This window comes from Oncorhynchus masou, chromosome 10 (assembly GCF_036934945.1).
Source record: "Oncorhynchus masou masou isolate Uvic2021 chromosome 10, UVic_Omas_1.1, whole genome shotgun sequence".
In the NCBI taxonomy this organism is placed as follows: Eukaryota; Metazoa; Chordata; class Actinopteri; order Salmoniformes; family Salmonidae; genus Oncorhynchus; species Oncorhynchus masou.
In genome coordinates this window covers 38437268-38462678 of record NC_088221.1, presented here as the reverse complement: position 1 = coordinate 38462678, position 25411 = coordinate 38437268, and the positions used below count along the sequence as shown (strand labels likewise).

Below are 25411 nucleotides of genomic sequence, written 5' to 3'. Positions count from 1 at the left end.
ATAGGGGTGGCAACAATTTCGGCAGATAATTTTAGAAAGAAAGGGTCCAGATTGTCTAGCCCGGCTGATTTGTAGGGGTCCAGATTTTGCAGCTCTTTCAGAACATCAGCTGAACGGATTTGGGAGAAGGAGAAATGGGGAAGGCTTTGGCGAGTTGCTGTGGGGGGTGCAGTGCTGTTGACCGGGGTAGGTGTAGCCAGGTGGAAATCATGGCCAGCCGTAGAAAAATGCTTATAGAAATTCTCAATTATGGTGGATTTATCAGTGGTGACAGTGTTTCCTATCTTCAGTGCAGTGGGCAGCTGGGAGGAGGTGTTCTTATTCTGCATGGACTTTACAGTGTCCCAGAACTTTTTTGAGTTAGTGTTGCAGGAAGCAAATTTCTGCTTGAAAAAGCTAGCCTTGGCTTTTCTAACTGCCTGTGTATAATGGTTTCTAGCTTCCCTGAACAGCTGCATATCACGGGGGCTGTTCGATGCTAGTGCAGAACGCATTATTCATTCATTCCTCAAGCCACGTCAGGCCTGCAAGTAGGGTTGCAAAATTCTGGTGAATTTGCAACTTTACCTGCAAGTCACATTATGCTGGCTTGCATAGTGATTAAACAATATTTACCTGCAAAAGAGCCTGCTGGGAAATATGATAATGATTGGCATGGTTTTGGTTCAAAGTGATATATATGACTTTTGACACAGGGTAAAAGTAGGCCCTCAACTAACACTAACCAATACAGTCATGGGTGGTAACTCTATAACTTACTCTTAATTTAACACTGTTGAAGTGTCTATATGGGACCAAACACTCAACACGTTCGGTGTTGATTTAACACTCTCAGTGTTATTATTATACTTTGTTACAACAGCAGAATTTGCTGTGTCGAGCTACTGCTTAGGATATGTGCGATGTTCTTACCTAGAGCTATTGCTTAGGATATGGATGATGTTCTTACCGAGAGCTATTGCTTAGGATATGGATGATGTTCTTACCGAGAGCTATTGCTTAGGATATGGATGATGTTCTTACCTAGAGCTATTGCTTAGGATATGGATGATGTTCTTACCTAGAGCTATTGCTTAGGATATGGATGATGTTCTTACCGAGAGCTATTGCTTAGGATATGGATGATGTTCTTACCTAGAGATATTGCTTAGGATATGGGCAATGTTCTTACCTGGAGCTATTGCTTAGGATATGGATGATGTTCTTACCTAGAGCTATTGCTTAGGATATGGATGATGTTCTTACCTAGAGCTATTGCTTAGGATATGGATGATGTTCTTACCTAGAGCTATTGCTTAGGATATGGATGATGTTCTTACCTAGAGATATTGCTTAGGATATGGATGATGTTCTTACCTAGAGATATTGCTTAGGATATGGATGATGTTCTTACCTAGAGCTATTGCTTAGGATATGGATGATGTTCTTACCGAGAGCTATTGCTTAGGATATGGATGATGTTCTTACCTAGAGATATTGCTTAGGATATGGATGATGTTCTTACCTAGAGCTATTGCTTAGGATATGGATGATGTTCTTACCTAGAGATATTGCTTAGGATATGGATGATGTTCTTACCTAGAGATATTGCTTAGGATATGGATGATGTTCTTACCTAGAGATATTGCTTAGGATATGGATGATGTTCTTACCTGGAGATATTGCTTAGGATATGGATGATGTTCTTACCTAGAGATATTGCTTAGGATATGGATGATGTTCTTACCTAGAGCTATTGCTTAGGATATGGATGATGTTCTTACCTAGAGATATTGCTTAGGATATGGATGATGTTCTTACCTAGAGATATTGCTTAGGATATGGATGATGTTCTTACCTAGAGATACTGCTTAGGATATGGATGATGTTCTTACCTAGAGATATTGCTTAGGATATGGATGATGTTCTTACCTAGAGCTATTGCTTAGGATATGGATGATGTTCTTACCTAGAGATATTGCTTAGGATATGGATGATGTTCTTACCTAGAGATATTGCTTAGGATATGGATGATGTTCTTACCTAGAGATATTGCTTAGGATATGGATGATGTTCTTAGGATATGGGATATGGATGATGTTCTTACCTAGAGATACTGCTTAGGATATGGATGATGTTCTTACCTAGAGATGCTTAGGATATGGATGATGTTCTTACCTAGAGCTATTGCTTAGGATATGGATGATGTTCTTACCTAGAGCTATTGCTTAGGATATGGATGATGTTCTTACCTAGAGCTATTGCTTAGGATATGGATGATGTTCTTGACTATTGGATATGGATGATGTTCTTACCTAGAGCTGCTTAGGATATGGATGATGTTCTTACCTAGAGATATTGCTTAGGATATGGATGATGTTCTTACCTGGAGCTATTGCTAGGATATGGATGATGTTCTACCTAGAGCTATTGCTTAGGATATGGATGATGTTCTTACCTAGAGCTATTGCTTAGGATATGGATGATGTTCTTACCTAGAGATATTGCTTAGGATATGGATGATGTTCTTACCGAGAGCTATTGCTTAGGATATGGATGATGTTCTTACCTAGAGATATTGCTTAGGATATGATGTTCTTACCTAGATATTGCTTAGGATATGGATGATGTTCTTACCTAGAGATATTGCTTAGGATATGGATGATGTAGGATATGGATGGGGATGTTCTTACCTAGAGATACTGCTTAGGATATGGATGATGTTCTTACCTAGAGATACTGCTTAGGATATGGATGATGTTCTTACCTAGAGATACTGCTTAGGATATGGATGATGTTCTTACCTAGAGATACTGCTTAGGATATGGGATGTTCTTACCTAGAGATTGCTTAGGATATGGATGATGTTCTTACCTAGAGATATTGCTTAGGATATGGATGATGTTCTTACCTAGAGATATTGCTTAGGATATGGATGATGTTCTTACCTAGAGATATTGCTTAGGATATGGGCGATGTTCTTACCGAGAGCTATTGCTTAGGATATGGATGATGTTCTTACCTAGAGATATTGCTTAGGATATGGGCGATGTTCTTACCTAGAGCTATTGCTTAGGATATGGATGATATTCTTACCTAGAGATATTGCTTAGGATATGGATGATGTTCTTACCGAGAGCTATTGCTTAGGATATGGATGATGTTCTTACCTAGAGATATTGCTTAGGATATGGATGATGTTCTTACCTAGAGATATTGCTTAGGATATGGATGATGTTCTTACCTAGAGATACTGCTTAGGATATGGGCGATGTTCTTACCTAGAGCTATTGCTTAGGATATGGATGATGTTCTTACCTAGAGATATTGCTTAGGATATGGATGATGTTCTTACCTAGAGCTATTGCTTAGGATATGGATGATGTTCTTACCGAGAGCTATTGCTTAGGATATGGATGATGTTCTTACCTAGAGATATTGCTTAGGATATGGGCGATGTTCTTACCTAGAGATACTGCTTAGGATATGGATGATGTTCTTACCTAGAGATATTGCTTAGGATATGGATGATGTTCTTACCTAGAGATACTGCTTAGGATATGGATGATGTTCTTACCTAGAGCTATTGCTTAGGATATGGATGATGTTCTTACCTAGAGATACTGCTTAGGATATGGATGATGTTCTTACCTAGAGCTATTGCTTAGGATATGGATGATGTTCTTACCTAGAGATATTGCTTAGGATATGGATGATGTTCTTACCTAGAGATAGCTTAGGATATGGATGATGTTCTTACCTAGAGATAGATTGCTTAGGATATGGATGATGTTCTTACCTAGAGATACTGCTTAGGATATGGATGATGTTCTTACCTAGAGATACTGCTTAGGATATGGATGATGTTCTTACCTAGAGATACTGCTTAGGATATGGATGATGTTCTTACCTAGAGATACTGCTTAGGATATGGATGATGTTCTTACCTAGAGATACTGCTTAGGATATGGGCGATGTTCTTACCTAGAGCTATTGCTTAGGATATGGATGATGTTCTTACCTAGAGATATTGCTTAGGATATGGATGATGTTCTTACCTAGAGATATTGCTTAGGATATGGATGATGTTCTTACCTAGAGATATTGCTTAGGATATGGGCGATGTTCTTACCGAGAGCTATTGCTTAGGATATGGATGATGTTCTTACCTAGAGATATTGCTTAGGATATGGATGATGTTCTTACCTAGAGATATTGCTTAGGATATGGATGATGTTCTTACCTAGAGATATTGCTTAGGATATGGATGATGTTCTTACCTAGAGATACTGCTTAGGATATGGATGATGTTCTTACCTAGAGATATTGCTTAGGATATGGATGATGTTCTTACCTAGAGCTATTGCTTAGGATATGGATGATGTTCTTACCTAGAGATATTGCTTAGGATATGGATGATGTTCTTGCCTAGAGATATTGCTTAGGATATGGATGATGTTCTTACCTAGAGATACTGCTTAGGATATGGATGATGTTCTTACCTAGAGATACTGCTTAGGATATGGATGATGTTCTTACCGAGAGCTATTGCTTAGGATATGGATGATGTTCTTGCCTAGAGATACTGCTTAGGATATGGATGATGTTCTTACCGAGAGCTATTGCTTAGGATATGGATGATGTTCTTACCTAGAGATACTGCTTAGGATATGGATGATGTTCTTACCTAGAGATATTGCTTAGGATATGGATGATGTTCTTACCTAGAGCTATTGCTTAGGATATGGATGATGTTCTTACCGAGAGCTATTGCTTAGGATATGGATGATGTTCTTACCTAGAGCTATTGCTTAGGATATGGATGATGTTCTTACCTAGAGCTATTGCTTAGGATATGGATGATGTTCTTACCTAGAGATATTGCTTAGGATATGGATGATGTTCTTACCTAGAGCTATTGCTTAGGATATGGATGATGTTTTTACCGAGAGCTATTGCTTAGGATATGGATGAGAGGAGGGAGGGAGAGAGAGAGGGAGGGAGGGAGGGAGGGAGGGAGGGAGGGAGGGAGGGAGGGAGGGGGGAGAGAGAGGGAGGGAGGGGAGGGAGCCAGGGAGGGAGGGAGGGAGGGAGGGAGGGAGGGAGGGAGGGAGGAGGAGGGAGGGAGCCAGGGAGGGAGGGAGGGAGGGAGGGGGAGGGAGGGAGGGAGGGAGGGAGAGGAGGGAGGGAGGGAGGGAGGGGAGGGAGGGAGGGAGGGAGGGAGCCAGGGAGGGAGGGAGGGAGGGAGGGAGGGAGGGGGAGGGAGGGAGAGGAGAGAGAGAGGGAGGGAGGGAGGGAGGGAGGGGAGGGAGGGAGGGAGGGAGGGAGGGAGGGAGGGAGGGAGGGAGGGGGGGGAGGAGAGAGAGGAGAGAGAGAGAGAGAGAGGGAGGGAGGGAGGGAGGGAGGAGAGAGAGAGGGAGAGAGAGAGGGACGGAGGGAGGGAGGGAGGGAGGGAGAGAGAGGGAGGGAGGGAGGGAGCCAGGGAGGGAGGGAGGGAGGGAGGGAGCCAGGGAGACAACAGTGCTGAAGGGTCAAGCTATAGAGATGAAAAGAGGATTGTCTGTGACAGTGCCAGGAGGTCCGGAGGAAACGCGGTCAGGGAGCAGGAAGTCTCTGTCTGTCTGTCTGTCTGTCTGTCTGTCTGTCTGTCTGTCTGTCTGTCTGTCTGTCTGTCTGTCTGTCTGTCTGTCTCTCTGTCTGTCTGTCTGTCTGTCTGTCTGTCGCTCTGTCTGTCTGTCTCTCTGTCGCTCTGTCTGTCTGTGTCTCTGTCTGTGTCTCTCTCTCTCTGTCTGTCTCTCTGTCTGTCTGTCTGTCTGTCTGTCTGTCTGTCTGTCTGTCTGTCTCTCTGTCGCTCTGTCTGTGTCTCTGTCTGTGTCTCTGTCTGTCTGTCTGTCTGTCTGTCTGTCTGTGTTTCTGTCTGTGTCTCTGTCTGTGTCTCTGTCTCTGTCTGTCTGTCTGTCTGTCTGTGTCTCTGTCTCTGTCTGTCTCTGTCTCTGTCAGTCTCTGTCTCTGTCTGTCTCTGGCTCTGTCTCTGGCTCTGTCTGTCTGTCTGTCTGTCTGTATGTCTGTCTGTCTGTCTGTCTGTCTGTCTGTCTGTCGCTCTGTCGCTCTGTCTGTCGCTCTGTCTGTCTCTGTCTCTGTCTCTGTCTGTCTCTGTGTCTGTCTGTCTGTCTGTCTGTCTGTCTGTCTGTCTGTCTGTCTGTCTGTCTGTCTGTCTGTCTGTCTGTCTCACTGTCTCTGTCTGTCTGTCTGTCGCTCTGTCTGTCTGTCTGTCTGTCGCTCTGTCTGTCTGTGTTTCTGTCTGTCTCTGTCTGTGTCTCTGTCTGTCTGTGTCTCTTTCTCTGTCTGTCTCTGTCTCTTTCTCTGTCTCTGTCTGTCTGTCTGTCTGTCTGTCTGTCTGTCTGTCTGTCTGTCTGTCTGTCTGTCTGTCTATGTATCTGTCTGTGTCTCTGGCTGTCTGTCTCTCTCTCTGTCTGTCTCTGTCTATCTCTCTCTCTGTCTGTCTCTGTCTATCTCTCTCTCTGTCTGTCTCTGTCTATCTCTGTTTCTCTGTCCCTGTGTGTGCATTCTTTCCCTGGGAGGTTGTTGGACGCGGTCCCTGGTATGGCTGCTGTTTTCATGCGAGCCAAGGCGTAGCGAGCAAGCAAGCGCAGAGGCAAACTGGAACAAACAACTTTCTAACAACGTAATGCCTTTTGCGCTGTTGCAGCTCTGGTGTCTCGTTTCAGCTGGAACTCTGGGTTTCAGCGGTTTCAGCCCAAGCTGTAAAAGGGTTGTTATTCCATCCTGGGCCTTGTTTAAGGTTTCTCCATCAAAGTGCAGATGATCCACCACTTGAACTGATTTACAACATATTTACAGTAGTGCAAAACAGTGTACCTTCCTCATGTGGTGAAGTGATTACACAATAACCAACCATTTGATGTGTTTCTCTCAGTGGTGACGTCCTGTTTTTGTGAATGTATTTTTCTTATGAATGTCTCAAATCAAGGAAATCATGTATAAGGTAATTTATAGTACATGTTTTTTTCTACATAGTAGACAATTACTTATGTTCTTCTGACATGAAAGACCTGCTGAAGGGGAGTATTGAATGATGGACACCCATGACTCTCTGAATGCCTTGTGGTTTGTTCAGTAGCCTACTCTAGGTTACTATGCGATGAATGTCCCTTTGGAGAAAAACATCACCGTTTTAGGATATACATTCATCCAAGATCTGATTAGTCATCCCCTAGGTACTAATTACATCAATTTTGAATACATGACACAGCTCTCTCTACTTCTTTTCCCCCTGCCCGCTAAAACCCTTCCAAACCAGCCCAGATATACATCTATGGTCCTGCCCTAAGAGAATTGAACATACTGCATTCTGGGCGATAATATTTGTGTTGCTCTTAATGTGCTGGTTGTGGGAGGCACAGGGATTGTATTTGTGTCTAAATATAGCCACCATGGCGCCCCTGTCCTCAGTTAAAGTACAAGCTGATAATCTATGTTTAAACTGATGAGGTCTGGACTGGTTCATATGATCTGCTTCGCCTGTGTCTGTGTCAACCAGCCAATCCGGGATCACACAGAAAACAGACCGGGGGACTGGACATTACAGTATAATTCCCCTGACACAACCTGAACAGAGACAAAAAAGGACAGAGTATTTTGTTGCCATCACTTGACATACAAAACATTTATCCAAGTACAACAGTGGTACTGGTGGAGCTTCCATTTTCAATCAAGGCACTCTTGGATGATGAAGAAAACAAATTATGAGAATGCAGCTTTTAAGTTGTCGTTGTTTATTTGTCTTGGTTCAAACCCTAGAATGCTTATCCACATCCACACAGATCCCAGATCAGTTAGAAGGCAGCATCCCCTCTCCTCTACTATGCTCCTATGCTCTACCCTCCATAGGTAAAGGTAAGTAGTAGCTCCAGCTAAGAGAGACCACAGTCACTGGATTCTCAGGTGTAAGCAATATGGGAGTACAGGCCTTCTGGGAGTAGCTCCAGCAATATGGGAGTACAGGCCTTCTGGGAGTAGCTCCAGCAATATGGGAGTACAGGCCTTCTGGGAGTAGCTCCAGCAATATGGGAGTACAGGCCTTCTGGGAGTAGCTCCAGCAATATGGGAGTACAGGCCTTCTGGGAGTAGCTCCAGCAATATGTCTTGACCCCAGGCATGGCTGCTAATGGTAAAGCATGGAGCATGGATCCGCTACGCTGATCCTCAATGCAGGGCCCCCTCAGGGGTGCGTGCTCAGTCCCCTCCTGTACTCCCTGTTCACTCATGACTGCACGGCCAGGCACAACTCCAACACTATCATTAAGTTTGCTGATGACACAACAGTGGTAGGCCTGATCACTGACAACGATGAGACAGCCTATAGGGAGGAGGTCAGAGACCTGGCCGGGTGGTGCCAAGACAACAACCTCTCCCTCAACGTGACAAAGGAGATGATTGTGGACTACAGGAAAAAGATGAATGAGCACGCCCCCAATCTCATCAACAGGGCTGTAATGGAGCAGGTTGAGAGCTTCAAGTACCTTGGCATCCACATCACCAACAAACTAACATGGTCCAAACACACCAAGACAGTCATGAAACATATTCCCTCTGAGGAGACTGAAAAGATTTTTCATGGGTCCTCAGATCCTCAAAAGATTTTACAGCTGCACCATCGAGAGCATCCTGATGGGTCACATCACTGCCAGGTATGGCAACTGCTCGGCCGCCGACCGCAATGGCTCTTTTTTCTATTCGAGTAAGAAGGGGGTATTGGACAAATTCTGCTCTACATGCGTTATTTGGAGTTTTTCTTTGCACTTGCAAAACTCTGCATGCAGTATTTCTACTGGATGTTTGTTCCATTTGGTAAATTCATTATTAGAGAGGGGACCCCATACTTCGCTGCCATATAGTGCAATTGGTTCTATAACTGATTTTATTTATTTTTGGACAGATTCTAATTGGAATTTTGATTTTAACCTCTTACATCTATGGGGGCGCTATTTCATTTTTGGATGAAAAACGTTCCCGTTTTAAACAAGATATTTTGTCACAAAAAGATGCTCGACTATGCATATAATTGATACCATTCGAAAGAAAACACTCTGACGTGTCCAGAAATACCAAGATATTCTCTGTGCGTGCCCTAGAACGTGAGCTTCAGGCAAAACCAAGATGAGATGGCATCCAGGAAATGACAAGGATTTTTGAGGCTCTGTTTTCCATTGTCTCCTTATATGGCTGTGAATGCGAGAGGAGTGAGTCAACCCTTTCTGTCATTTCCCCAAGGTGTCTGCAGCATTGTGACGTATTTGTGGGCAGATCATTGGAAGATTGACCATAAGAGACCACATTTACCAGGTGTCCGCCCGGTGTCCTGCGCCGAAATTGGTGCGCAAAAGTCACCTGCCAGTATTTTTCCATGCGATACAGAGAGGAAAGCAAGCTTCCACGAACTGCATATCAATGAAGAGATATGTGAAAAAACACCTTGAGGATTGATTCCAAACAACGTTTGCCATGTTTCGGTTGATATTATGTAGTTAATCCGGAAAAAGTTTTACGTTGTAGGTGACTGAATTTTCGGTTCGTTTCGGTAGCCAGACGCAATGTAGAAAACGGAACGATTTCTCCTACACACAGACGCTTTCAGGAAGAACTGCGCATTTGGTATGTAACTGAGAGTCTCCTCATTGAAAACATCAGAAGCTCTTCAAAGGTAAATGATTTTATTTATTTGGTTATCTGGTTTTTGTGAAAATGTTGCGTGCTAAATGCTACTCAAAATGCTATGCTAGCTTTGCATACTCTTACACAAATTAGTCAATTTCTATGGTTCAAAAGCATATTTTGAAAATCTGAGATGACAGTGTTGTTAAGAAAAGGCTAAGCTTGAGAGCAGATGCATTATTTTCATTTTATTTGCGATTTTCAGAAATCGTTAACGTTGCGTTATGCTAATGAGCCTGAGGCTTTAGTCACAAACCCGGATCCGGGATGGGGAGTTTCAAGAAGTTAATGTTCCTTTTAATGGCATAGAATGACTTCTCTCTCTCTGTGTCGATTTCTCTCTTTGTCTATCTATCTATCTCTCTCTCTCTCTCACTCCTTCTCTCAGTGTCTCACTTTCTCTCTCACTCCTCTGTCTCTCTTTCTCTCTCTCTCTTTTGCTCTTTTGCTCTCTCTAACTCTCTCTCTCTCTTCTTTAACTCTCTCTCTCTCTCTCTCTCTCTCTCTAACTCTCTCTAACTCTCTCTCTCTAACTCTCTCTCTCTAACTCTCTCTCTAACTCTCTAACTCTCTCTCTCTCTTTAACTCTTTCTATCTCTAACTCTCTCTCTCTCTCCCTCCCTTCCTCCCCTGCCCTCTTTATCTCCATCTCATGATGAAAGGAACTAGTATTTCAAAAGATATCATGACCTAATGTTAGTCCCCTCCCTTTTTAGGTTCATGTAATAGTAGTTGTGAGGTCAAACGTGGATCCGTTCATTGACAGCAGCCTCTAAACATACTGTCTACTGAGTACTCCTTTAAATGGCATAGCATGGTCTCCTGAAACCATTCAAGCGTTCACAGTCAACCGTCAGAGACTTAGTTACGGAACAGAGAGCCACAACGTCCCTGAGAACCGTGATCCTAGTGTCAAGCCAACCTGACTCCCAGGCAGTCCCACCATGGCTTGGCCTAGTCCTGAAATCGACCTGTCGCTGCCACTCTTTGTCTCCAGATTGAATATAGAAAAGTGAAACTGGTTGAGCAGATGAGCTCATCTTCATCCACACTGTATACTGTTGTGAATGTATCCCATCCCACCAGCCCAGGGGTCTATAGACTGACAGATCAGTTACCTTGTTCTCAGGGAAAATGACATGCCTCAACACATTCTATCTCAGTGTTGGGTGAGGTCTGTTCTGCAACACCATTGGGACATAAATGTGTTTCATTAGCATAGATACCTAACACTCAGCACAGTCACATTGTCAGAAATGATTGTCTTTTTCAATAGCACTTTAGCGCTCATCACAGCACAGTCAGTCGGTCACGTAGTCAGGCCATTGGCATGATAATGGGGCTGATGTATCAGTATAATATTGATACGATAAGGTGCTCTGGTGGCTGCTATTATTGTAGAAAATCAGAATGTCTTGCCAATAAAAAGGTACCATTGAATTTAATGGACCAGTGGCAATTAGCCCTTACTTTGAGCCACTTCCGTAACAGTGGTAACAGCTGATGCCATTCAGGAAAAGAGGTTCAGCGTCGCTATTGGAGAGGGATGCAATCATGACTTTCAGACTATCCTATACTTCTTCCACTTTATATCTAGTTGTATTACTTAAGGGTGAAAAAATGTAGCTTTTTATTCTACTGCTCTATCTGTTCATTAATGTCTGGTTGGCTGTACGTTTTTATTAGATTTTTTATTTCACCTTTATTTAACCAGGTTACTGATACTGTGCACTGTGCTGAGTTCAATGTTTGGTTGGCCGTAAGGTAAACACATTTTCAGTAAACAAATTGACAACAGACTTTCAGCACGCTTATAGGGAAGTAGACTCAACAAGCACAGCACTTACACAAATGACTGATGATTGGGTCAGAGAAATTGATGAGAAAATTATTGTAGGGGCTGTCTTGTTTGACTTCAGTGCAGCTTTTGACATTATTGGTCATAATCTGCTGTTGGAAAACGTATATGTTGTGGCTTTACACCCCCTGCTATAATGTAGATAAACAGTTACTTGTCCAACAGAAGACAGAGGGTATTCTTTAATGGAAGCCTCTCAAATATAAACCAATTAGAATCAGGAATTCCCCAGGGTAGCTGTTTAGGCCCCTTGCTTTTTTCAATCTTTACTTTGAGTAAAGCCAGTGTGTCTATGTATGCGGATGACTCAACACTATACACGTCAGCTACTACAGCAACTGAAATGACTGCAACACTTAACAAAGAGCTGCAGTTAGTTTCAGAATGGATAGCAAAGGAATAAGTTAGTCCTAAATATTTCCAATTGTATTTGGGACAAATCATTCACTAAACCCCAAACCTCAACTACATCTCATAATGATTATCTGTAGAAATTGAGCAAGTTGAGGTGACTAAACTGCTTTGAGTAACCCTGGATCGTAAACATGCTATGGTCAAAACATATTGATGCAACAGTAGGTAAGATGAGGAAAAGTCTGTCCATAATAAAGCACTATTCTGCCTTCTTAACAACTCTATCAACAAGGCAGGTCCTACAGGCCCTAGTTTTGTCGGACCTTGACTACTGTTCAGTCGTGTGGTCAGGTGCCACAAAGAGGGACTTAAGGAAATTGCAGTTGGGTCAGAACAGGGCAGCACGTCTGACCCTTATAAGTACATGGAGAGCTAACGTTAATGACATGGCATATCAATGGCATGTCAATCTCTCATGGCTCAAAGTGGAAGAGAGATTTACTTCATCACTACTTGTTTTTGTAAGAGGTGTTGATAAACTGAATGTACCGGACACCCATACATACCCCACAAGACATGCCATCAGACATTTCTTCACAGTCCCCAAGTCCAAAACAGACTACGGGAGGAGCACAGTACTACATAGAGCCATGACTACATGGAACTCTATTACACATCGGGTAGCTGATGTGGAATCAGATTTAAGAAACACCTTATGGAACAGCGGGGACTGTGACGAGACACATACAAAGGTACAGACACATGCAGACACATACGCATTCATTGTGATATTGTTGTATGGTGGTATCAAACATTTTGTATTGTAGGTACAGTAGCGTAATAATGTTATATGATGTACTGTTTTATCTTTTGTTTTATATGTAAGTGCTTTAATATGTTTGGACCCCAGGAAAAGTAGCTGCTACCTTGGCAGGAATGTCTGGTTGGCTGTAAGATACGGAGCACTGTGCTGAGTTCAATGTCTGGTTGGCTGTAGATACAGAGCACTGTGCTGAGTTCAATGTCTGGTTGGCTGTAAGATATGGAACAATGTGCTGAGTTCAATGTCTGGTTGGCTGTAAGATACTGAGCACTGTGCTGAGTTCAATGTCTGGGTGGCTGTAAGATACTGAGCACTGTGCTTGCAAGTAACTTGAGATAACTCTCTCTCTCTCCCTCTCTCTCTCTGCATTTCTCACTCTCTCTGTCTCTGTGTGTCTCCCTCTCTCTATGTCTCTGTGTGTGTGTCTATCTCTCTGTCTCTCTCTATGTCTCTCCCTCTTTCTGTCTCTGTCTCTCTCTCTCTGTGTTTCTCACACTCTCTGTCTCCGTGTTGCTCTCTCTCTGTCTCTGTCTCTCTCTCTCTCTCTCTCTCTCTCTCTCTCTGTCTCTGTCTCTGTGTGTGTCTCTCTCTCTCTCTCTCTGTCTCTCTGTGTGTGTCTCCCTCTCTGTCTCTGTGTGTCTCCCTCTCTCTGTCTCTGTGTGTGTCTCCCTCTCTCTGTCTTTGTGTGTGTCTCCCTCTCTCTGTCTCTGTGTGTGTCTCCCTCTCTCTGTCTCTGTGTGTGTCTCCCTCTCTCTGTCTCTGTGTGTGTCTCCCTCTCTCTGTCTCTGTGTGTGTCTCCCTCTCTGTCTCTGTGTGTCTCCCTCTCTCTGTCTCTGTGTGTGTCTCCCTCTCTCTGTCTCTGTGTGTGTCTCCCTCTCTCTGTCTCTGTGTGTCTCCCTCTCTCTGTCTCTGTGTGTGTCTCCCTCTCTCTGTCTCTGTGCATGTCTCCCTCTCTGTCTCTGTGTGTGTCTCCCTCTCTCTGTCTCTGTGTGTGTCTCTGTCTCTCTCTGTGTCTCTCTCTCGCTCCGTCTCTGTATGTCTCCCTCTCTCTGCCTCTGTGTGTGTGTGTCTCTGTCTGTCTCTCTCACTCTGTGTTTGTGTGTCTCTCTTTGTGTGTATGTGTGTGTGCGTGTGTGTCTTGCAGTATCCTGTTTGCAGATATTGAAGGGTTTACCAGTCTGGCGTCCCAGTGTACTGCCCAGGAGCTGGTGATGACTCTCAACGAACTGTTTGCCCGCTTCGACAAGCTGGCTGCGGTGAGAGCACACACACACACTCTCTCACACACACACACACACACACACACACACACACACACACACACACACACACACACACACACACACACACACACACACACACACACACACACACACACACACACACACACACACACACACACACACACACACACACACACACACCACAAGGCTGGATAAGCAACCGGTGCATTTTAACGTCATACCAAGGACAAGCTCAGCTTCTCAGCTTCTCAGCTATGTGTTCTGGAAGTAACGAAGAATGATTACTAAAGCTTTCCATTAAAGTTTTTGTTTGATTTTTCTCTTAAGTTGCATTTGATCACCCTGTGTTTTTCCACCCCCACTACCCCATTAACTTTATCGCCTTGAATGCTAAATAACAAAGAATCAAGCACACACACACAATAGCCTATGTTGTGTCTTTTACAGTACACAAAAAAATGGGGGTTCCTCAAGGGTTCTTTGGGAAGGGTGATGCTTCTGTGTGGAATCATACTGACCCAAAGAACACTGAGAACTTCAATGGTTCTTTGCCATTAAAAAAAATTGTTATTTTCACTTTTAGTGATAATTAAAATGTAGGGGCGGCGGCTCATTTGAATATTTGGGGTTTGTTCACAGCTATTTTTGTGCAACCGTGAGTGAGAGTGTCATTTCAGTTGATCTAATATGTTGTGCTATGCCAGTACATGTTATATATGACAATGGCCAGTGATGGTGTCTTGTGTCTTGTGAAAGACTCACGTTTGGCCTTGTGTTAATTGAGAAAGATTGACAAAGTCAATAGTTCTCATTCTCTCCTCAGGGACTCCCAGCTGTTGCAGAGCTAGCATACCTGATTCAACTTGTGACTAAACACAATAATAACATCTGAATAAAAACCCTGTATGGTTCTACAAAGAATCTTTGAGATTGAGAAAGGTTCTTTACAGAACCATTATCAATAAAGAACCATAAAAAAGGGTTCTATATAGCCCCAAAAAGGGTTGTAACCATAGCAGAATGTTGGTGTTACATAGAAGCTTCTTTTAATGGTTCTTTATAGAACCTTAGGAAAGGGTTCTTTATAGCACCATACTGGCTCCATTTAGAACCTTATGAGTATGGCTCTTTATAGAACCATCAAAAAGGGTTCTGCTTTGGTAACAAGCCAAAGAACCCTTATTTGGCACTATATAGAACCATTTGTTTTTAGTGTGTAAAACAGCGATAATGGAGTGCGGTAGGACTTTCTCCTCACAAAGCTCTATTGTTTACACTATATAGAACCATTTGTTTTTAGTGTGTAAAACAGCAATAATGGAGTGCAGTAGGACTTTCTCCTCACAAAGCTCTGTTGTTTACAGTGAGAAGGAGGGAAATAATGGCACATAGTTATTAATAACAGTATTTTACACTGCAGGGAAATTGTATTAAAAAAAGATAAAATTGTTTTCTAAAACTATTTTTAACATGCTGTATAAAGAGGGCTTTTTGCAGTACCAATTCCCAGAAAATGAAGAACAGTAATTCCAGACCTTGACGTTCCCACTGGGAACAATCAGTTTCCGATGTCATTCAACACTAACAGATGTGAAAGTCCAAACCCTTAACATATCTATGGCATGAGGAATATGGTATTTATTTATTTCAGAAGTGACATTATAAATGGGTAACACTGCTCTGTATGTATCATACCACATACATGCCAGATCTTCAGTTTCATCCCAAGTGTTGGTCAAATGTGAAGCCAGAATTCTGTAGCCTAGATACAGTATATTTGTCAGGTTTTAAATGCTAAGGAATTATTTTACATTGACATTTTAGTCATGAAGCTTTTATCCAGAGAGACAATACAAAGTGCATTTCAATAAGCAATAATAATAAATATTGTAATCATGGTATGTAAAACCCTCTACTGTATAAAGGAAACGCTATTAACACACTAACACATTCTGTGTACGTGGGCTTGTATTACTATCCTCGTGGATACCTGAAATCCCCCAAAGTCCCCACAAGGATAGCAAAACCAGGACAATTCTCCCTCTTGGGGTCGTGGGGAGCCCACAAGACAATGGCTATTTTGGGCTTAGGGGTTAGGTTTAGGGTTACAATTAGGGTAGTGGTTAGGTTTAGGGTTGAGTAAAGGTTAGGGTTAGGGCAAGGGTAAGGGTAAGGGTTAGGTTTAGTGTTAGGAGTTAGGGAAAATAGGATTTGAATAGAAATAGATCATGAAAGGTATGCTGTCTGTGTGTCAATAGGAAAACCACTGCCTGCGTATTAAGATCCTGGGAGACTGCTACTACTGTGTGTCTGGGCTGCCAGAGGCCCGGGCCGACCACGCATCCTGCTGTGTGGAGATGGGGGTGGACATGATCGAGGCCATCTCGTGAGTATGACATGGCCACATACAGAGCCTTCAGAAAGTATTCACACCCCTTGACTTATTCCACATTTTGTTGTGTTACAACCTGAGTTCAACATGGATTAAATAGATATTTGTTCAAACCCATCCACAAACAATACCCCACAATGACAAAATGAAAACATTTTCATTTACATAAGTATCCAATTGGCCTGATGAAAGGTGAGTTTTTCTCCCAGTGTCTGTTGGAAAGCAAACTGAACCAGGTTTTCCTCTAGGATTTTGCCCGTGCTTAGCTATATTCCATTTCTTTTTACCCTAAAAAAACCCTAGTCTTTGCTGATGACAAGCATACTCATAATATGATGTAGCCATCATCATGCTTGAAAAAATGTAAAGTGGTACTCAGTGATCTATTGTGTTGGATTTCACATCAAATCAAATCAAATGTTATTTCTCACATGAGCCAAATACAACAGGTGTAGACCTGATCGTCAAATCAAATCAAATGTATTTATATAGCCCTTCGTACATCAGCTGATATCTCAAAGTGCTGTACAGAAAACCCAGCCTAAAACCCCAAACAGCAAGCAACGCAGGTGTAGAAGCACGGTGGCTAGGAACAACTCCAGAGAAAGGCCAAAACCTAGGAAGAAACCTAGAGAGGAACCAGGCTATGAGGGGTGGCCAGTCCTCTTCTGGCTGTGCCGGGTGGAGATTATAACAGAACATGGCCAAGATGTTCAAATGTTCATAAATGACCAGCATGGTCAAATAATAATAATCACAGTAGTTGTCGAGGGTGCAGCAAGTCAGCACCTCAGGAGTAAATGTCAGTTGGCTTTTCATAGCCGATCATTAAGAGTATCTCTACCACTCCTGCTGTCTCCAGAGAGTTGAAAACAGCACGTCTGGGACCGGTAGCACGTCCGGTGAACAGGTCAGGATTCCATAGCCGCAGGCAGAACAGTTGATACTGGAGCAGCAGCAGCACGGCCAGGTGGACTGGGGACAGCAAGGAGTCATCATGCCAGGTAGTCCTGAGGCATGGTCCTAGGGCTCACATCCTCCGAGAGAAAGAGAGAATTAGAGAGAGCATACTTAAATTCACACAGGACACCGGATAAGACAGGAGAAGTACTACAGATATAACAAACTGACCCTAGCCCCCCGACACATAAACTACTACTTTGACTGTAACGCGCTACAGAGGGAAGTGCGTACTGCCTAGTATATAGGTCCTGGATGGCAGGAAGCTTGGCCCCAGTAATGTACTGGGCCGTACGCACTTCCCTCTGTTGCGCTTTACGGACGGATGCCGAGCAGTTGCCATACCAGGCGGTGATGCAACCGGTCAGGATGCTCTCAATGGTGCAGCTGTAGAACTTTTTGAGGATCTGGGGACCCATGGAAAATATTTTCCTGAGGGAGAAAAGGTGTTGACATGCCCTCTTCATGACTGTCTTGGTGTGTTTGGACCATGATAGTTTGTTGGGGATGTGGACACCAAGGAACTTGAAACTCTCGACCGAGTGTTCGATGTGAATGGGGGAGTATTTTCCTGGAGTCCACGATCAGCTCCTTTGTCTTGATCATGTTGAGGGAGAGGTTATTTTCCTGGCACCTCACTGTCAGGTCTATGACTTCCTCTCCATAGGCTGTCTCATCATTGTTGGTGATCAGGCTTACCACTGTTGTGTCGTCTGCAAACTTAATGATGGTGTTGGAGACGTGCTTGGCCACAGATTCGTGGGTGAACAGGGAGTACAGGAGGGGACTAAGCACAAACCCCTGAGGGGCCCCCGTGTTGAGGATCAGCGTCGTAGATGTGTTTTTGCAGGAAGTCCAGGATCCAGTTGCAGAGGGAGGTGTTTTGTCCCAGAGTCCTTAGCTTAGTGATGAGCTTTGAGGGTGCTATGGTGTTGAACGCTGAGCTGTAGTCAATGAACAGCATTCTCATATAGGTGTTCCTTTTGTCCAGGTGGGAAAGGGCAGTGTGGAGTGCGATTGAGATTGCGTCATCTGTGGATCTGTTGGGGCGTTAAAGTGAATTGGAGTGGGTCTAGGGTTTCTGGGATGACGTGTTGATGTGAGCCATGACCAGCCTTTCAAAGCACTTCATGGCTACCGACGTGAGTGCTACGGGGCTGTAGTCATTTGGCAGGTTACCTTCGCTTTCTTGGAAACCGGTATTATGTAGGTATTACAGACTCGGTCAAGGAGAGGTTGAAAATGTCAGTGAAGACACTTGCCAGTTGATACGCGCATGCTCTGAGTACACTTCCTGGTAATCCGTCTGGCCCCGTGGCCTTGTGAATGTTGACTTGCTTAAAGGTCTTGCTCACATCGGCTACGGAGAGCATGATCACACAGTCATCTGGAACAGCTAGTGCTCTCATGCATGCTTCGAAGCAAGCATAAAGGCATTTAGCTCGTCTGGTAGGCTCGCGTCACTGGGCAGCTCACGGCTGGGCTTCCCTTTGTAGTCCGTAAGAATTTGCAAGCCCTGCCACATCTGATGTAGTAGGATTCAATCTTAGTCCTGTATTGATGCTTTACCTGTTTGATGGTTCTTCTTTTCACTTTGTCATTAGGTTAGTATTGTGGAGTAACTACAATGTTGTTGATCCATCCTCAGTTTTGTCCTATTACAGCCATTAAAATCTGTAACTGTTTAAAGTCATCAATGGCCTCATGGTGAAATCCCTGAGCGGTTTTCTTCCTCTCCGGCAATTGAGTTAGGAAGGACGCCTGTATCTTTGTAGTGACACCATTCAAAATGTAATTAATAACTTGCCCATGCTCAAAGGGATATTACATTTCAGCAATGTTTTTACCCATCGACCAATAGGTGCCTTTCTATGCAAGACATTGCAAACCTCCTTGGTCTTTGTGCCTGAAGGATCTACAGATAATGTATGGGGTACAGAGATGTATGGGGTACAGAGATGAGGAAGTCATAAAAAATATATGTTTGACAATATTATTGCACCCAGAATGAGTCAATGCAAATGATTATGTGACTGTTTAAGCACATGTTTACTCCTGTACTTGTTTAGGCTTGCCATAACAAAAGGATTGAATACTAATACTTATTGACTTTTCAGCTTATCATTTTTTATTAACATTTGTTAAAAAAAATCTAAACACAATTCCAGGCCAGTGACACAAAATCTCAATTTAATCAATTTTAAACAGACTGTAACACATCAAAATGCGGAAAAAATAAACCGGTGTGAATATTTTCTGAAAGCACTATAAACTGTCTATATTATATAAAAGTATATGTCAATGGAAAACAACAGACCTTGTCTGGTCTGGCTCTGTCCAGTACAGCTCACTGTAAAACACCCTTGTCTAGAGAGGATTTTTCTTTAACCCTGGTACTGGAGAGCCACAGAATGTGCAGGTGGTAGGAGGCAGGTATGCATTAGTTCCATTGTACTCTACTTTAATCCCAGTACTGAGAAACCAAACAGTTGGCAAGTTAAAATCAAGTTTATTCTATCCCCACGAAGAGGCACTTAGCCTAATTTGTGTCTGCAGAGGTTGAGTCAACGACTGCTCTGAGGTGGCCCTGCCTTAGAACATTAGTTCTGACGTCATAATGAGGTTTGGATGATTACAGTATGCCACCGGCCATATCTAATAAAGAAAGACCACACAAACGCATTGCCTTACTCTCTCTCTCTGACTCCTGTAAGAGGAGGTGAGTCATTATAAAGGATGGGCGGGGCCACACAGACACTGTGGTCCTCTGTCTGCTCTGCCCTGTGGTCAGTCGGCTGGTTGGGCGATCAGTCGGTCAGTCAGTCAAGTGGTCGGTCAGTCAAATGGTCGGTCAGTAAGTCGGTCAGTCGGTCAGTGAGTTGGGCAGTCAGTCAGTTAAGTGGTTGGTCAGTCTGTCGGTCGGTCAGTCAGTCAGTCGGTCGGTCAGTCAGTTGCAGTCAAGTGGTCGGTTGGTCAGTCAGTTAGTCGTCGGTCAGTCAATCGGTCAGTCAGTCGGTCATTTAAGTGCTAAGTCAGTCAGTCAAGTAGTCGGTTGGTCAGTCAGTTGGTCAGTATGTTGGTCAGTCAGTCGGTGAGTCGGTCAGTCAAGTGGTCGGTCAATCAGTTGGTCAGTCAGTCGTTGAGTCGGTCGGTCAGTAAGTCGGTAAGTCAGTCGGGTCAGTCAAGTGGTCGGTCATTCAGTCAGTCAAGAGGTCGGTCAGTCGGTTGGTCAGTCGTTCAGTCAGTCAAGTGATCGGTCAGTCAATCAAGTGGTCGGTCAGTCAGTCGGCCAGTCAGTTGGCCGGTCACTTGACTGACCGTCTGACTGTCCGACCGACTCACTGACTGACTGACTGACTGACCGACTGACCAACCTACTACTCACCAACTGACCGACTGATTGACCGGCATTTGGCTGACTGACTGACTGACCAACATACTGACCGAACTGACTGACCGACTGACTGACTGACTGACCGACCGACCTACTGATCGACTGACCAACCACTTGACTGACCGACTGATTGACCGACTGACCAACTGACTCACCAACTGACTGAATGACCACTTGTCAGTGACCAGACTGACTGACTGACTGACCGACTGACTGACCAATGATGACTGAGTCGACTGACCTGACCGACCTCACTGACTGACTGACTGACTGACCAACCAACCTACTGACTGACCGACTGATTGACCGGCATTTGGCTGACTGACTGACTGACCAACATACTGACTGACCGACTGACTGAATGACCACTACTGTCAGTCAGTCGGTCACTGATTGACGGTCAACCGACTCACCAACTGACTGAATGACCACTTGTCAGTCAGCCGGTCAGTCGGTCAGTCAAGTGGTAGGTTGGTCGGTAGGTCAGTCAGTCAAGTGGTAGGTTGGTCGGTAGGTCAGTCAGTCGGTCAGTAAGTTGGTCAGTCCGTCGATCAGTTGGTCAGTCAAATCGTTGGTCAGTCAAGTGGTCGGTCAGTCGATCAGTAGGTCGGTCAGTAAGTCGGTCAGTCAGTCGGTCAGTCAGTCAAGTGGATGGTTGGTCGGTCAGTCGGTCGGTCGGTTAGTAGGTCGATCAGTCGGACGGTCAGTCGGTCGGTCAGTCTAGTGGTCGGTCGGTCAGTAAGCCGGTCAGTCAGTCAGTCGGTCAGTCGGCCAGTCAAGTGGACGGTTGGTCGGTCAGTCGGTTAGTAGGTCGGTCAGTAGATCGGTCAGTAGTTGGTCAGTCAGTCAGTCAGTCAGTCAGCCGGTCAGTCAAGTGGTTGGTCAGTCAGTCAGTCAAGAGGTCTGACTGACTGACCGACATACTGACCGACTGACCGACTTACTGACCGACTGACTGACTGACCGACTGACCACTAGAATGACCGACTGACCGACTTACTGACCGACTGACTGACCGACCGACTGACCGACTGACCGACTTACTGACCGACTGACTGACTAACTGACTGACCAATTGACTGACCGACTGACTGACCAACCACTTGACTGCAACTGACTGACCGACCGACCAACTGACCGACTAACTGACTGACCACTTGACTGACTGACTGCCCGACTTGCTGACCGACTGACCGACTGACTGACTAACCGACTGACCGAGAGACTCCCCGACTGACCGACTGACTGACTGACTACTTGACTGACCAACTGACCGACCGACCTACTGATCGACTGACCGACCACTTGACTGACCAACCATTTGACTGACCAACCATTTGACTGACTGACTGATCGACCGACTGACTAACCGACTTGACTGACCAACCGACTCACAGACTGACTGACTGACTGACCGACCACTTGACTGACCAACTGACAGTCAGTCAAGTGGTCGGTCGGTTGTGAGTAGGTCAGTCAGTCAGTCGGTCAGTCAGTCTGTCAGTCAGTCAGTCGGTGAGTCGGTCAGTCAGTCAATCAGTCGGTCAGTCAAATGGTTGGTCAGTCAAGTGGTCAATCAGTAGATTGGTCGGTCAGTAGTCAGTTGTTCAGTCATGTGGTCGGTAAGTCAGTCGGTCAGGCATTAGCCAGAAATAGGTCACACACATACTGGAGCCTCACTGCGAGGAAGGAGAATTTCCTGTGGATTCAGTTTGCTATTGTTGTGGAAGCATTGTCATTTTTCTCTCATTTTACTATTTCCTTTTACTCCCTTCTATTGCTTGATGATGTGGTCAATCTGTCAATCAGTGCTCAGTTGTTTCTGACTGTTTCTGTCTGTGCTCGAGGCTGGTGAGAGAGGTGACGGGGGTCAACGTGAACATGCGTGTGGGAATCCATAGTGGCAGGGTCCACTGTGGGGTGCTGGGACTCAGGAAGTGGCAGTTTGATGTGTGGTCCAACGATGTCACGTTAGCCAATCACATGGAGGCCGGGGGTGCGGCAGGGTACGTCCAGCCAATCACAACAAACCAGTACACAGTCACTCACCCAATGACACTACTAGGCTGTGTTCCATTATACATTAGCATACTGCTTAGAGTACCACATAGAATGAAGCTATGTATTGAGCATTCGTTCTTATTTTGGAACTTAACCCTAGTCTCAGTGAATACACAGTGCAACATACTGTACTGTATCCATTCATTCATCTGACTTCACATTGTCTTGCTGTATTTGACAGAAGAACAACTTGTAAAAGTCAAATGGGAAACAAAGATTTACACTACATTAAGAATATGACAATATTACATCATAATTTGTTCTGGTATAAACATGAAATGAATGAATAGTGTCAATCCCTGTCCATTGTGCCCAGTAAGTCATTGGTGTGTTACTGTGCCAGGAGGATCCACATCACCAAGGCCACTCTGAACTACCTGAGTGGAGACTATGAGGTAGAGCCAGGATCAGGAGGAGCAAGGAACGTCTATCTGAAGAAACACAACATAGAAACCTACCTCATCGTGGGCTGCAGCCAGAGAAGGGTATGTCTGTGTGTGTGTGTGTGTGTGTGTGTGTGTGTGTGTGTGTGTGTGTGTGTGTGTGTGTGTGTGTGTGTGTGTGTGTGTGTGTGTGTGTGTGTGTGTGTGTGTGTGTGTGTGTGTGTGTGTGTGTGTGTGTGTGTGTGTGTGTGTGTGTCATATCATATCAGACCTGTGGCGAGCTCTTGGCTCTAATCCAGCTAACATGTCATATCATGTGTGTGTGTGTGTGTTTGTTTTTGTGTGTGTTTGTGTGTGTGTGTAGAAAAGGGATAAGAGAGTAAGATAAGACAGTAACAGCAGCAAAGAGTAACAGATTAACATAGAGTAACATAAGAGTAAAATTGAGTAACAGAGTAAGATAGAGTAACATGAACATAGAGTAACATGAACATAGAGTGACATATAGCAACACAGAGTAGCATAGAGTAACACAGAGAGTAACACAGAGAGTAACACAAAGTAACAGAGTAACACAGAGTAACATGAACATAGAGTAACTCAGAGTAGCATAGAGTAACACAGAATATCACAGAGTAACATATAGTAACACAGAGTAACATATAGTAACACAGAATAACATAGAGTAACATATAGTAACACAGAGTAACATATAGTAACACAGAGTAGCATAGAGTAACACAGAATAACACTGAGTAACTCGGAGTAACATATAGTAACACAGAGTAGCATAGAGTAACACAGAGTAGCATATAGTAACAGAATAACACAGAGTAACAGAGTAACACAGAGTAACACAAAGTAACAGAGTAACATAGAGTAACACAAATTAACAGAGTAACATAGAGTAACACAGAGTAACAAAGTAACAAAGTAGCAGAGTAACACAAAGTAACATATAGTAACACAAAGTAACAGAGTAACATAGAGTAACAGAGTAACAAAGTAACAGAGTAACACAAAGTAACAGAGTAACATAGAGTAACAAAGCAACAGAGTATCACAGAGTAACACAGAGTAACAGAGTAACATAGAGTAGCAGAGTAAGCTAGAGTAAGATCTCCAATATATTCATTGCACAGATATGAGCACGATGTCTAATGTAATAATTACATTTGGGAAATAAACTTGAAAGTTGGCCAGGAAGAACTCTGGGTACCTGGGTGACTCAAACATAAATAAAAGTGTGTGTGTGTGTGTGTGTGTGTGTGTGTGTGTGTGTGTGTGTGTGTGTGTGTGTGTGTGTGTGTGTGTGTGTGTGTGTGTGTGTGTGTGTGTGTGTGTGTGTGTGTGTGTGTGTGTGTGTGTGTCATATCAGTCCTGTGGCGATATCACAAGTTTTGACTCCAGCTCACATTTCATGTGTGTTTTCACATGATGTATCATATTGCTATATACTCCATTCTAACCTATCAGTGAACTGGGAATGGGTTATTTCTCCTGATCGCTGTTACATTAGTGATAACTTTCAGCGTGCGTCCCAGATGAGACCCTATTCCCTATAGAGTGCAATACAGTTGACCAGAGACCTAGTGCACTGTAGCGAATAGGGTGCCAGTAAAGATGCAGGCTTTAGAGTTCTCTACATTTCCCGTTCTGGTTGAATCACAACACTCATCCCAGATCAGATAGCACTACCTTTAACCATATTTAATTGTAGAAGAAACGTTGAAAAACATTTAAATGATTTACAGTAGATTTAATGATTGTGAGGATGCATGAAATTCAACTTCTAGAAATACAATATGCTGCCTGTGTCTGTGTCATGGGTAGAAACGGTGGGCAAGCCAGGGGAGCTGGGTGCCGGTAGACAGTAAAACCATTTGAACATGCGCCTTTCATGGTTAATTAATAAAGGATTTTACATGACTACTTCCCAGAGTGACCTTTTCCATTACCATCCCTAAGTATATTAGTCTGTCTCCCTCGCCTTGCAGAAAGACGAGAAGGCGATGATAGCCAAGATGAACCGTCAGCGAGCCAACTCTGTCACCCACAACATGGGCCCCTGGACCGACCGGCCCTTCTACAACCACATGGGAGGAAACCAGATCTCTAAGGAGATGAAGAGGATGGTGAGATAACATGCTGCCCTCACCCCAATTCAGGAATACTCCATATTTACTCTTCTCCTTCACAACAGGGCCAGGTTGTTGTTGTGTGTTTGT

At 44.0% G+C, this 25411-nt stretch overlaps 1 protein-coding gene across 2 annotated transcripts in view; it reads left to right on the top strand.

Moving 5' to 3' along the window:
• LOC135547590 (adenylate cyclase type 5-like) overlaps positions 1-25411 on the top strand; it is a 147433-nt gene that overhangs the window by 84619 nt on the left and 37403 nt on the right. For both annotated transcript variants that reach the window (XM_064976730.1, XM_064976729.1), the window contains exons 4-8: positions 13894-14005; positions 16252-16379; positions 22587-22745; positions 23144-23285; positions 25181-25318. In XM_064976730.1, the coding sequence (XP_064832802.1) occupies positions 13894-14005; positions 16252-16379; positions 22587-22745; positions 23144-23285; positions 25181-25318 (679 nt within the window). The remainder of the gene's footprint in view (positions 1-13893; positions 14006-16251; positions 16380-22586; positions 22746-23143; positions 23286-25180; positions 25319-25411) is intronic.